Below are 14,680 nucleotides of genomic sequence, written 5' to 3'. Positions count from 1 at the left end.
CGCACACTAAGGTCGGAGAACCACTGGGTTAGGGGAGCGAGACATGTACGTCAAGATGGTGAAGGAATTATAAAATCTAAAAGGGGGAGGGACTCTGTATAAGATTCTTATGTATCATTGCAGGTAAGTAATCATTCTTTCTTTGTCCTTTTTAAAAAAGGTTAGTAAATTAGTTCTTCTTTATCCACTTGAGGCTTTTATTCTAGTTGTTGTGGTATTCACTGAAACATTTCATAGATATTTTTACACCTTTAACACCAGTGCTATCCAACAGAATTATGACATGAGCCACATATATATAATTAAAAATTTTCTGGTACCCACATTAACATACTTTTTTAATACGTAAAAAGGAGCAGGTGAAATTAATTTAATCATATATTTTATTTATTTAAACCAATATATCCAAACTATTATCACTTCATCATGTAATCAATATAAGAAATTATTGGGAATTCCCTGGCGGTCCAGTGGTTAGGACTCCGCGCTCTCACTGCTAAGGGCCCAGGTTTGATCCCTGGTCAGGAAACTAAAATCCCATAAGGCACGTGGTGTGGCCAAAAAAAAAAAAACAGAGAGAGAAAGAAATTATTAACAAGATATATTCTGTTTTTCCCGAGTCTTCATTATTTGATGTATATTTGACACTTGGAGCCACGTTTCAAGGGCTGAGTAGCCACGGGTGGCTAGTGGCTGCTGTACGGGACAGCACACTTGTGTAAAGTCACTTCCATCAGATAGACAAACGTTCACACACCTTGGTTGAAGTAGGCAAAATAAGGATTCTTCTTCCAGAAGGCAGATGTAAGAGAACCTTGAAAGGTACTGTTTCTATTAACTTACTACAGTTAATGGGTACTTTCCTGATTAAGGTTCTTTAAAGGGAAAAGAAATATTTTGGGGGTGAGTTAAACTCAATTTTATTTTCCTTTAGCATCTCAAAATGGTGAAAAGTTTGCCAAAGACTATAAATCTGATTTGGAGCTCCCGGAACTGGGCTTAAGCCATTATCACAACTAGATTAACACGTAGACATTCTTGGTGGCTTGACTGCTGCCTGAGCTGGGGTAGTGACTAAAGATCTTTAAGGTTAAAGAAAATCATCAGTGATTTGTTATTTAAATGATCTCCCTTTCTTTGCTGATACTAGGTGGCCACAGTGTCAGAAAAGTCCCGCATAATGGAACTAGAAAAAGACCTAGCGTTCAGAATACAGGAAGTAGCTGAGCTGCGAAGGAGGCTGGAGTCCAGTAAGCCTGCTGGGGATGTTGACATGTCACTCTCCCTTTTACAAGAGATACGCGCTTTGCAAGAAAAGTTAGAAGCCACCCATGCTGACCATCAGAAAGAAATCACTTCTCTGAAGGAGCAATTTGGAGCCCGGGAAGAAACGCATCAGAAGGAGATAAAGGCCCTTCAGGCCACCACAGAGAAGCTTTCCAAAGAGAACGAGTCACTGAAAAGCAAGCTTGATCACGCCAACAAGGAGAATTCGGACGTGATAGCTCTGTGGAAGTCCAGGCTGGAGACCGCCATTGCATCCCACCAGCAGGCGATGGAGGAGCTGAAGGTGTCCTTCAGCAAGGGGGTCGGCACGGAGACGGCAGAATTTGCCGAGTTAAAAACGCAAATAGAGAAAATGAGACTAGATTACCAGCACGAAATAGAAAATTTGCAGAATAAACAAGACTTGGAAAGGTCTGCTCACACTAAAGAGCTCGAAGCCCTGAGGGCTAAACTGATGAAAGTCATGAAAGAGAAAGAGAACAGTCTGGAAGCCATCAAGTCGAAGCTGGACAAAGCGGAAGACCAGCATCTAGTAGAAATGGAGGACACCTTAAACAAATTGCAGGAAGCTGAGCTAAAGGTAAAGGAGCTAGAGGTACTACAAGCCAAATGCAATGAACAAACCAAGGTTATTGATAATTTTACATCACAGCTCAAGGCTGCCGAAGACAAGCTCTTGGATCTTGATGCTCTTCGGAAAGCCAGTTCCGAAGGTAAATCGGAAATCGAGAACCTTAGACAGCAGCTTGAGGCAGCTGAGAAACAGATTAAAAATTTAGCGATCGAAAAGAATGCTGAAAGTGGCAAGGTTTGTATCAACATCCTCCATCTTTTTCTTTTCCATTTCTTGTTCTTATTTTGCATTGTATCTTATTTTTCAGTTGAGGTAATTCATCCTCCAGATTCTTGACTTAGTTAAAACTGGTGCTAACGAATTTCCCAGTTGAGTATAGTATCTTCTGAGTATTCTGAGTATGGTTTCATCTGAGGAGGTTAGAGAAAATAATGGCTCAACTCTGTGGATTGATCCCGGTTTCCTAGTATCTGAATACTTTATTACTATAATCTCTGGGCTTGCTGTGATCTCCTGTTTAAGCTTGGTTCCAGTCTATAAACTTTTTAAAATAGAGAACTCCCCAAAAATGATGGCATTGAGGTGAATGAATTGAAAGAATAAGATAGAAACTTGTAAGATCATCTCCTCCCTTCCCACCTACATAACTGCCTTGTCCGTAAGGTTACATGTAAAACAGAATGTGAACTCCGAGAGCACTTGACTGGTGCGAATTAACATGCTATGATGAATAACGTTCACAGCAAAATGAAGGTGAAGAGCCTGGAGCCCTTTGCGTTGCTACTTATGTCTCATTGGAGTTTTTTCTGTGTCACGATGAGAATGTGATCTAGTCCCTGGTTTTTTGAGGAAAGACTGGACAAGTGTGCTTTTGGTCAAGGCATAGGAAATGATGTGAGACATTCGCTGGCTACCTTTCTTACTAACTAGCCTTGCTAAATGTCATCTTCATTTTTAAGGATTGTTCAAGGAAGGAACCCTTTTTCCCAGTCCTCCTGCCACTAGTGGAGGCGCTGGTATTGATGCTGAATGTTCTGAGCTTTTTGCGGGAGAAGCTGCTCTATTGGCAAAGAAGGAAGGGTTGTGATGGTTAAATGGGGAGAGGTGAAGACAGACAAACGGCAAAAATTGCTAAGTAACATTAGTTGAAGATGACAGTCATAGGAAATTTTTCTCAAATCTCCTCACTTGGTTCTGAAATACCAATCAAAACACAAAAATTAAATTAATATGGAATATGCAGCTAATGTGTTGGTCTACTTTTTTTACATTAAGACTTAATGAAAGCCAATTTCTAACGACTGTTGTGTAGTACATATTTAAAATTTTATTTTCTATTTTAAATGTTGAAATACTTTAAGCGTGTACAAAAATACAGAAAATGAAACACAGTCCGCAGGAATCCACCATTCCTGTCTTAAGGTTTTCTAAAGTCCAGAAGATGAAATTGCTCAACTGTCTCATTTAGAAAGTAAGCATCTGTACTTTCTGCTTTAGAGCATGCTGACAGTCCAAATTCAGGTATAGAAAAATACTCTTTTGATTATTTAAAATTAGCCATTGGGCAATCTTATCTAGAACTGATTGTATGAAAAGTCATTGGCTTCTTAGAATTAAAGACAAAAAACCAAAAAAAACACCAAAACGACTTTTTACCCATGCCTTTATTCCTTTCAGTTTTGTTTGGTTATGTTTGTATCTCATACATTTTTTTATATTTGTTTTATGTTTTCTTTCTCGTTCTGTTTTGTTTCCTTTTGCTCACTGGTTTCTGTACCATGTAACTCTGTATGTTAGGCTAGTAGCATCACCAGAGAGCTGCAGGGAAAAGAGCTAATGCTTAATAAACTTCAGGAAAACTTGAGTGAAGTCAGTCAAGTGAAAGAGGCTTTGGAAAAAGAACTTCAGATTTTGGTAAGTACCTGTTGGGAATCTGAATCTCAGGGTTTCTGGCCATTCAAGTTGTTCCTGTTTAAAAAACAAAAACTTCTATAAAGAAAGAAGTATTGCACCTATTTCCTTTCTCTTGCAAAGTATTGATTGGTTGATGAATAACTTGAGAGGAATTGGATCAAACCCAAACTAGCAATAAAGGTAAGTAATACTTTTTTTTTTTTTTTTTTTTAATCTGTCCTTTGCCTCTGGTAATGCATTGCTTTGGCATGTTATTGACTACTTAGTTTCACCAAACACAGGAACCTTTCAAGTTATATACCCAGCACATTAGGTTTCATATATAGTGAGGTCTCGCCCTATGCCTTGTCCTACCTGCCCTGTGACAGCAAGCCAGCAAGCTCTCCTGGACCATCGGCACCCTCTGGTAGCAAGGCAGGGTGCTGTCTAATTAACGAGTTCACAGAATTCTCTCTTACAGCTCAGTTTATTCCTCCTCAGGAAATTACTTTTCCTTTCATATATATCCTCTTAGCTTAATCCCAGGTTGTAGGACATTTTTTGTCTTTTTCTCAACTGTTCTCCCTTCTGCCTTGCCTCCTACATCAAAAACACAAGCTTAGTCAAGGCTGATAACCACGGGCAGGTGCCAGTGATACCCACACGTCATGGGAAAGGAGAGGCGTAGGCTCATGGAGAAAACTTGATAAGAGGAACATTAGCTATGAAGGGTCAGTTGTCTTGGGTCTTACATGTACCTTCCTGTTCTCCACGTTTTACACTTCTCTGCTAATACCAGTGGTGAATAAAAGTGTTTGATTTTTGGACTTCCCTGGGGGTCCAGTAGTTGAAACTCCATGCTTCTAATTCGGGGACACGGGTTTGATCCCTGGTTGTGGAGCTAGGATCCCACATGACACACGGCCAAAAAAAAAAAAAAAGTGATTTTTTTTTTCTTATTTAAATGCCAATATTACATATTTCTACTTTTAAAATGTTAACTATATAGCCGCACTCTTCATTATGGTAGCTACTGTCTATATATATGGCTCTATAAATTTAAATTAATTAAAATTAAATAAAATATAAAATTCAGTTGCACTAGCCATGTTTTAAGGGCTTAGAAGCCACACGTGGCCAGTGGCTGCCAATTGAACAGCACAGTTTCATTGTAGAGAGTTCTATCAGACAGTTATGATACAGTGTATTTCAGCTACATATTGAGAAAAGTTGACCTGGAAATTACCATTTTTCAATATGGTGTCCTTTAAGAAAATGTGTTTTGAGTTTCATGTTATTTCTCTGCCCTCCTCCCCAAACTTTCAGGATGCCTTACTATTTTTTTAAGTTAGAGTATTCCTCTACGTCCTCTGGAAACATGCCACCTGAGGTCTGGCTTTGGGAGTAACACAGGTGGACAACTTGTGGGCTTTGATGGACTTGTGGCTTGTGAGCCCATTTTTAAACTAAAATATTAATTAATTTGAAAGACTCATTTAAAAATTCACTTGGTGTATCTAGCTCAAAGTTCGTCTCAGAAAATCAGGAGAGTGGTTTTATCTTGCCCTCCTGTCATGTTTAGAAAAGATAGTGAGTGAGCGATGGACTTTTTGGTTTAAGATAGTTGACACAGATCTGGTTTTAAGATACTAGGTTCTGACTATTCTTAGATGTAAAACATTTCAGAACTCAGACCCACAGACATAGAAAACAAACTATGGTTACCAAAGGGGAAGGGCTGGGGGGAGGGATAAATTAGGAGTTTGGGTTTAACGTATACACACTGCTATGTACAAAATAGATAACCAACAAGGACCTACTGTGTAGCACAGGGAACTATACTCAATATTTTGTAATAACTTATTAGGGAAAAGAAGCTGAAAAAATATATATGTATAACTGAATCACTTTGCTGTACACCTGAAACTAACCCAATGTTGTAAACCAATTATACTTCAATGAAAAAAAGAAATATTTAAAAAAAACAAATTTCGGAACTCTGTTCACTGTCTCAGGCAGATTTCTGAAGAGAGGTTCTGCTACTTGAGGGTAGCAACATGAAGAAAAGGCATACATGTGGCACCACATGTGTATCCACACACGCATATACTGACATAAGTGTGCACATCCACACGTGTACAGACATATGTGCATACCCACGCATGCAGCACACATGCAAACCTCACTCGTGTGTACACGTGCACAGTATGCATACGGTAGTAATTGATGCCTACATGTTTTAAGCGTAAGTTAGCTTTAATGAAACAAAACTAGCAACAAAAAATAGATAATGTTGTAGTCATAGAACCTTTTTATTTTTATAATCTGAAATCTTTCTATTCTGAACGTCCACTTCTTTTTCTTTAGAAAGAAAATTTTGCTGATGCTTCAGAGCAGGCAGTCTCTGTTCAGAGAAGTATGCAAGGTATGTCTTAGCAGAGTATGAGCAGCTCTCTTGTTCTCAAGCTGGAGCTGGCCTTTGGTGCATAAAAATAGATGCTGCCTGTAGCCTAATTTCACCACCCTGGAAGTTCCTGCAGCGCACAGTAATACTGGGTTCCCTTGGCTTCCTGAAGCCTCAAGCTCCCATTCATTCTTTCTTCTTTTTGACTCAAAGCTTGCTCCGTATTAAAATGTAGGTGTACTTGGGAAAAGTATTGTCTTACTTAAGCTTCAGTCATTGATAGCTTTATTGAGTTTTAAGTGGAAGGAGGAAAGAGATGCCTGGAAAAGGGGTGCCCGGTGCCTGCCTAATCTACAGATTTGGGGAGACAAGAAAGAGTTGCTTGCTTGTTTCTTTAGGTTCGTTATTCAGTGGTTTGATTTGTAATGGGACTCTTTAGTATTCCCGTGATCCCAAATCTCAAGCTTTTGATTTGATTCGGTTTTAAGACAGTCAAGCTTTAGATGGCTTATTAACTATGAAATGTATTAAACTTTTAACTTCATCCCAAATAGAAACTGTAAATAAATTACACCAAAAAGAGGAACAGTTTAATGTGCTGTCTTCTGAATTGGAGAAGTTGAGAGAAAATTTAACAGGTAAGAAGACGTCTCTACACATTAAATGTAATAGGCTTCCTAGGATTTGAGATAATTTTAGTGTGTTGTTACAGCATATCTACTATTCAGGCATAAATTCTTCACTCGTGTTATATTGTGATAAAATACTTGTTTGAGGTCTGTAAACCTTAGCGAATTCTCTCTGCTTTGTTTTCAAACAAGTCAGAATCCACCCCATCTCACTACTCCCCCTGCTATCCTTGATCCGAGTCAACCAGCATCTTTAATCGAAGCTGGCCACCTGGGCTGCCTGCTTCTGCTCTGACCCCTTCAGTCCGTTCTCAGCCCAGCAGCCGGGGGGATCCTTTCAACATCAAGTCAGATCATGTCACTTCTCTGGTCAGAATGGCCCAGTGGCTCCCATCTCACTCACAGTAAAAGCTGTGGTCCTTACTGTCATCAGGTCCTCTTATCTCTATGATTTCATCCTGTACTCTTCTTCCCCTTGATCCTTCCACTGCAACCATATTGGCCTCCTTGGTGATACTTGATTGTCAAGCATGTTCCTGCCTCGGGGCCTTTGCACTTGCTTTCCCCTCTGCCTGCATTCCTCTTCCCTCACTTCCCTCAGGGTTTTACTTAAATGTCAGCGTCTCAGAGAGGCTCTCTCTAAGATTTTAACCTCCCCGAGTCCTTCCTGACTCCTTTCTCCGCTTGTATTTTTTTCCCTCTTAGCACTTAACCACTATCTGTTGTACTATTTATTCTCTTTATTTATCTTGTTTATTGTCTGTCTTCTTTGCTAGAATGTAATTTTCATGAGAGCAGGGATTGCTATATGCACATATTCCCAGAGCAAGGCTTGGCATACAGGGTGTAGTTAATACATTTTTGTTGATTATAACACAACAGTGCTATTTTTTTCTATATATATTCAGATATGGAGGCAAAATTTAGAGAGAGAGAGGAAAGGGAAGAGCAGTTGATAAAGGCGAAGGAAAAACTGGAAAACGACATTGCAGTAATAATGAAAATGTCAGGAGATAGTTCTTCTCAGCTGACAAAAATGAATGATGAATTACGTCTGAAAGAAAGGTATGTATGAGTATTAATAAGAGCGCCTGCTTTGGGTTAGGCCCTCAAGCAAGGTCTGGGTGGGAGGGGAGCTGAAATCTTAAGGACTGCTAGGTTTTAAAGTTGCCTGAATCTCATTCTTTCTCTGTTATCGCAGTGTATTGCAGACTTTCTGGTGACTTGTAAAGAAAAGGTAGTAGTTTACCAACGGCAATAACATCTTTTACAGGCAGTTAAAAATATTTTTAGGGACTTCCCTGGTGGCCCAGTGGTAAAGAATCTGCCTTACAATGCAGGGGATGCGGGTTCGAACCCTGGTCAGGGAACTAGGATCCCACATGCCATGGGGCAACTAAGCCCATGCACCACAACTACTGAGCTCTTGCACCTCAACTAGAGAAGAGAAAAAAGTATATATATATTTTTAACCTATTTCAGTGGGATGATAGATAACACGTGTGAAGAGCTTATCACGTGCCACACGCTATGCTAACAGCTTTGTGTAGAGTATATTTTCTAGTTCTCCTAATTAATAATCCTCTGAGGTGAGTGTATTATTGTTCCTATTTTAAAGAAAAGGAAATTGAGGCTTAATGAGGTTAAGTAACTTGCCTGAGGTTTCGGATCTAGGTGGTCTGGTCCCAGAGCCCTTGCTGCTCTTCATCACTACACCCTACTTCCTCAGCGCTAAAGCTTCTTTTATCGTAATCTCTCTTCTCGTCTTTATTCTGAGGCTCTCGTTGCTTTGATTTTTTTTTTTCTTTTAATGGCTGCCCTATAAAAATCAAATGTTTATTTTATAAGGCAAAAACTTTTCGAGGACATATTAGCCCCGGTAGACTTCTGATTCTGAAAGTATTAATAATTGGCAGAGTTAGTTTACGTCCAGCCGTGCACTCACGCACGGCTCAGCGTTGGTGGGTGACGGGCAGATGGGCCTTGGTTGGCCGACTGTGGCAGACCTGCTGTGAGGTGGGCACAGCTGCCCAGGCGGTTGTGGCACAGAGCCTTGGAGAAGTTGCATTTCTGTCGGTGCTTATCCAGAGGCACCGTCCAAGTTTCCTTCCTGTTCTCCGGTCCATGAGCCAGCCTTTTCTCCAGGTTGATGGCCCTCGTACATCTTTGTGGGACCACGTGGTTCTCTTTGAGCTAGAACGTCACATTATTGTTATTTTCGTATCTTCTGTTCTCGAGCGACCCCAAAATGAGTCTTTGATAATCTAGTCTGCTAAAATTTGGAAACCTCGAAATACTTACCTCCTCTAATGTGCTTACTTTTCAGTCATTTTTCCTTATTGATCTACTGACATAAAATAATAAATGTTCACAGTTAGAGGAGTAGTTACTCTAAGGTATTTGTAACCATCACAATTGTTAAAATTATTCTTCAGGACAAGTCAGTTTTTGTTTTTGTTTTTGTTTTTTGCTTATTTCAGATGTTATTAATTGCTCATAACATTTATAATCATTAAGACAATTATTATTAATATTTTAAAGTACAACTCTAGAATTTAAAGTACTCTTTTGAAAAATCTGACGCCTTGTATTGAAACTTGTTCTAGAAATGTAGAAGAATTACAGCTAAAACTTACCAAGGCTAATGAAAATGAAAGTCTTCTGCAGAAAAGTATTGGGGAAGTAACTCTCAAAGCTGAACAGAGCCAGCAAGAAGCAGCTAAAAAGCATGAGGAAGAGAAGAAAGAACTGCTGAAAAAATTGTCAGACCTGGTAAGGAGAGAATCAGTGGGACTGTTGGCTGGCAGGGGAGGTTGAGGGGCAGAACAGACATGGCCAGATGACTCACTCCTGACTCGGGGTGTCTGCAGGAAAAGAAAATGCAAATGAGCCACAATGAGTGTCAAGAGCTGGAAGCCAGGTATGAAGAAGCCAGTTCTGAGACACAGGCCAAGCATGAAGAAGTGCTGCAGAACCTCCAGAAGATGCTGTTGGACACAGGGGAGCGGCTGAAGGCCGCACAAAAGGAGAACAGTGACTTGCTGCAGGAGATGGAGGAGCTGAGAAGGCAAACCGACAAAGCCAGAGTACGTGGTGGCGAGAATCGTGTGGTCGAATTACAGTTTGCTTGCGTTCTGCGTGAAGGCTGCAAGGGGGCTTAGAAAGAAGCAGCACGTGGGATGGGTTCAGTGGCCGTTACCAGTGTCGGCCCTCAGAGTGCGTGGCAGGAGGGCGAATTACATGTCCTGTATCTTCAAGTGCTTTGTACCAGCCGCTGTTCCTTCTCAGGGAGGGTGATGGCTACAGGTCTTTCCCCCGAATGTACTGTGTGGCCACCACCCCCTACGCAGCTTGCTCCCCAGCTGTCACGAAGAGTCTGCTGTTGCCTGACCTCTGTCTGCCTGCTTGTAGTAGACTCTTTGTTGCGGGAAAGCATGTTCCTCTAATCTTGGCCATCTTGCTGCCACCTTGCACCAGGGTTAGGAGAGACATCTTGCAGAAAAGCAAGAGGCAGAGGCCACGTGAGGCAGGTGGGCAGGGAATGGAGCCTGGTTGGAGGAACAGAGCTCTTAGAGGATAAAGTAGAAGGGAGAGCTCTAGAGAGGGCTCTCGCATGTCCCCAGGAAGGCACTACGAGCTCATCAGCAAGGAAGCTAGATTTAAGGGCTGTGAGAAAACATCCTACTGCTAAGTAGAGTAGAACTTGATACACTGATTTTCATTGTATGGTGTCAGGATCGTATCAGTGTCCCAATATGTTTTTTGACTCTGGTAACGTAATGAAGTTCAACCCTCCTAACTCCCATCTAAATTGCTCAAAGAAAAGCAAATACTTGTCTTTAATTATTTTTAATGTGTCAGAGAAATGTTTATATATATATATATGAGTTTAGTAGACAGAAAATAGAAAAGAGCATACATAGGACTTGAAACAGAGCCCATTTAAAACTTATAAAATTAAGTGTAGCATGACATGTAATACATGTCATGTATAAGATGCCTAAATTTTCTTTCTTCTACATGCTGTCCATCAAAGCTTTCTCTTTTCCCTGCGATGTGTCTCCAGGTTTATGAACCATTTAACAACTGGATATCATTTCCAGAGTTTTTGTCTTTGTGGTTCCCTTTATCTGGACAGACTCTAGTTTTTTAGTGTTTCCCTTAAAATGTTGCAGCCTGCCCAAACCACAGCATTCTAGTGGTTTGTGTGAAGGCTCATTAATTGTGTTTGTTGTTGTTGTTGTTGTTTTTATAAGGATCATTTGGTTAAAATGCCAGGGTTGTTCCCCCTCCAGAGTTGTCTGCATCTCCGATTTCCGTGAATCTCAATGTTGTCAACAGCAGGGGCTCAACAGACTCTTTTGAGAATCTGATGAAACCTTAAGATATTTTCCCCAGGAAAGCTGATATATGCACTCAACCAGTTTTAGATGAAACCTCAGGAGATTCGTGGAGCCCACAGTGCTCCCATGTTCCCTAGTTTAAGAGCCAGTGAACTATAGCTGTGCCGTCCAGTACAGTAGCCACTAGCTACGTGTGGCCATTTAAATCTAAATTAGTTCAAGTTATAAATTCATCCTCTCAGTCGCGAGCACTGCACGTGTGGTTAGTGGCTACCACAATGGACAGCGCAGATAAAGTCCATTTGTATCATTGCGGAAAGTTCTGGACAGCGCTGGTAGAGACATTGTGGTCAATTTACTTTATAAACCAATACACTTGTTTAAAGCCCATTTATTTTGGTTGCCAAAGACTAGAAAATTAGTCTGTATTTTTACTAAGTTATATGTAATATTGAAGCTAAATCAGTCTCAGGCCAGGTCCTTTAGTAAGTAAGGCTCTTCATTTAGTTTGAAAAGCAACAGTTTATAATACCTTGCTCTTCCTCCTCTTTTTTGGTTAAAGTATACTCACTTTTTGTAGTTCTTTAGATTGTGTTTTAAAAAATTCTATGAATCCCTTCTACAATAGAAACAATTGGATAATTGGAATGGCAGGAAAGAATTTCATGCCCTGACATCAAAGTCAAACTACTGTTTGTATCTTCTAGGTGTCTATCAGGAATACTTCAAAAGTTGTTTCAAAGATAAACCAATAGATATATCAGCACTTTGCAAAGCTAAACTTGCTTTGCATTATCCTTTTATGGCCTCTGTTCATCGAGTTTCTTTCCCCTGTTATCCAGATAGTTTCTATGACATTTATTGTAAAAATTTTTTTAACTTTTATGGTTTAGGTTACATTAAGTTATTCGAGCTTGCATTTGTCTCCTTGATTTCATTTTGTTTCCATTCTTTCCATCTTTTGTTTCTGTAGTCGCTAACTTACTTATTAACATCAGCCAAAAAAGAAATTGAACTAATGTCAGAAGAGCTGAGGGGTCTGAAATCAGAGAAGCAGCTTCTTGCACAGGAGGGAAATGCTTTAAAGTTAGAAAAAGGCTCACTTTTGTCAAAGCTTGTAGAGGTGGAGGCCAAAATAACTTTACTTCAGGAAGACCAACAGAAGCTATGGTCAGTAAACGAAACTCTTAATTTAGAAAAGGAGAAAGTCTTAGAAGAAAAGCAAGATGCTGAAAAGCTTTATCAGCAGGAGCAGCTCAATAAAGCAGCTTTGGCTGTTGAGAGAGAGAAATTACTTAAAGAAATCAATAACGCACAGGAAGAACTCTTGAAGATAAATATGGAAAATGAGTCTTTGCAGGCTTCCAAAGCAAGCTTGCAGGCACTCACAGAGGAACTCCAGTTCAGCCAAGATATTTTGATGGCTGAGTCTAAGAAGAATCTGGAAGAAAAAGATCACCTGGAGGATCATATCAAGAAGCTTGTAACTGAAAACCTTGCGTTGGCTGAAGATAAAGATGAAATTATTCAGAAGCTTCAGAGCTCCTATGAGGAGCTAGTCAAAGATCAGAAAAGCTTGGTGCAGGAGATGGAAAATCTCACAACTGAGAAAAAGTCAGCTTTGGAGAAACAGTCAGGTCTTGATAACATGTGCATAGCCTTAAAGATCGAAAGAGACCATCTCCTCCGAAACAGCAAAGATCTGCAGTTTGAGAAGGACATGCTGCTTCAAGATCAGGAAAAGCTGAATGCCAGCCTGGAGGCTGCCCTCCAGGTCAAACATCTGCTCAGCACGGAAGCCAGTGGGCTCCGCGCGCAGCTGCAGGAGGCCAGCCAGGCTCTGAGGGAGGCCGAGCTGGAGACTCTGCAACTTCAGGCCACAAACACAAGCCTCACCACGCTGCTGGAAGAAATGAAGACCAGTCGGGAGATCACAGACTCCGAGCGCGTCCAGCTTCTGCGTGAAAGAGAAACCCTGGCCTCGTCTGAGAGAAGGCTCTTGGCCAAAAAAGAAGAACTTCTAAATGAAAATAGGCTCATCACTGAAAAACTCAACAAATGCTCGGAAGAGGCTGCCCACATCGAGATGAACCTGAACGAGAAGATCACTTACCTAACTTCTGAGAAGGAGATGGTTTGTCAGAAAATCACTAAGCTCAAAAAGCAGCAGGATAGTCTCTTGAAAGAAAAATCTGTACTGGAAATGCAAAATACAGATTTACTTGCAGAAAGGGAGAATTCCATCAAAGCCATAGAAGACCTTAAAAAGAAATACGATCAAGAGTCTGCAAACAGAAGAATCATTGTGCACGAGAAGATGAAACTGCTCAGTAATCTCGATGCCCTGAAGAAAGAGCTTCAAGAGAGAAAAAAGGAAAACCAAGAACTCGCAGCCACCAGGCGTGATCTCGCTTTGATGCTGAAAGAGGCTCAAAATGCCAAAAAGACTCTAGAGAAAGAACACGCTAACGTACTGCAAGCAAAGGAGAGTTTGAACGCTGAACTCAAGGCTTGCTGTTCCGAAAAGAACATCTTGCTGAAGGATGGGTTGAACCTGCAAGAAGAGTGTCAGAAGTTAAATGAGAAGATCCACATGATGCAGCAGTCCCTAGTCCTGGAGAAAGAAGCCAGGACCCAGGACAAAGAGTCATCCTTGTGTGAAAACAGCCAACTCCACGGGAGAGTGGTTCTCCTGGAGCGGGAGGTGGGGGAGCTGAGGGTGTGCACCAGGGAGCTCCAGTCCGAGAACTTTGTGCTAATCCAAGACAAGGCCAACTCAGAGCAGAAAGTGGCGGAGATTGTTAAGGAGAAGGAACTCTTGAGCGCAGAGACGGCTCAGCTGGCCGCCAGCATAGAGACTCTGAAGAGCGATTTTGCTGCCTTGTCCAAATCCAAGCTGGAACTGCAGGAGCTGCACAGCTGCCTCACCAAGATGCTGGATGACCTGCGGCTGAACCACGAGGTGACCCTGGCCGAGCGGGCCAGGGTGATGCAGGACAACAAGAACCTCCTGGCTGAGAACAGAGAGCTGATGCTGAAGAAGGACGAGCTCCTGAAAGAGAAGGAGAAGCTGGCCGAAAGCTACTTCATCCTTCAGAAAGAGATCAGCCAGTTGGCCAAAACCAACAGCCATATCTCAGTCAACCTGCTAGAATCTCAAAATGAAAACCGTATTTTGAGGAAAGACAAGAGCAAGCTCACTCTTAAAATTAGAGAGCTCGAGACTCTGCAGTCCTTTACGGTAAAGTGGGAGGTTCAAGTGCTGAGCACCTGGCCTAACCCTGTGCACTAACCCTGCAGTGGCTGAGGGATTTGTCTTTGTTTCCGAAGAAGGAGACCCACCCCATTTAATCACTGGCTTAGATATCTCAAGCTCTTTGTCACCACCTGAAAGGGCAACTCTTTACTAAATGTCTAATAGCAGTTGTCCCTCTCCATTAGAAAAAATTGCAAACTGTGAATAAAAAGGATAGATTTTTTTAACATAGGGAGAATTTTTTTGTGAAAAAGGCAACCGTGGTTCTTAAAGGCTTAAGAACAATAGTAAAAT

General features: G+C 41.1%; 1 protein-coding gene across 5 annotated transcripts in view; it reads left to right on the top strand.

Annotated features, from left to right (window-relative positions):
* Nucleotides 1-14,680, top strand: part of CLIP1 (CAP-Gly domain containing linker protein 1) — a 125,480-nt gene that overhangs the window by 71,243 nt on the left and 39,557 nt on the right. For 4 of the 5 annotated variants that reach the window (XM_082355815.1, XM_082355814.1, XM_082355812.1 and 1 more), the window contains 7 exons: nt 1,151-2,095; nt 3,659-3,775; nt 6,122-6,179; nt 6,713-6,796; nt 7,696-7,852; nt 9,394-9,559; nt 9,658-9,873. In XM_082355815.1, the coding sequence (XP_082211941.1) occupies nt 1,151-2,095; nt 3,659-3,775; nt 6,122-6,179; nt 6,713-6,796; nt 7,696-7,852; nt 9,394-9,559; nt 9,658-9,873 (1,743 nt within the window). Of the gene's footprint in view, nt 1-1,150; nt 2,096-3,658; nt 3,776-6,121; nt 6,180-6,712; nt 6,797-7,695; nt 7,853-9,393; nt 9,560-9,657; nt 9,874-12,103; nt 14,372-14,680 lie in introns of all 5 variants that reach the window. The other variant, XM_082355816.1, reaches the window with a different exon arrangement.

The sequence above is a fragment of the Balaenoptera borealis genome, assembly GCF_965194805.1.
Source record: "Balaenoptera borealis genome assembly, chromosome: 14".
Taxonomy (NCBI): Eukaryota; Metazoa; Chordata; class Mammalia; order Artiodactyla; family Balaenopteridae; genus Balaenoptera; species Balaenoptera borealis.
Note: the sequence above shows the minus strand (reverse complement) of the source record. Positions and strands in the feature narration are given on the sequence as shown.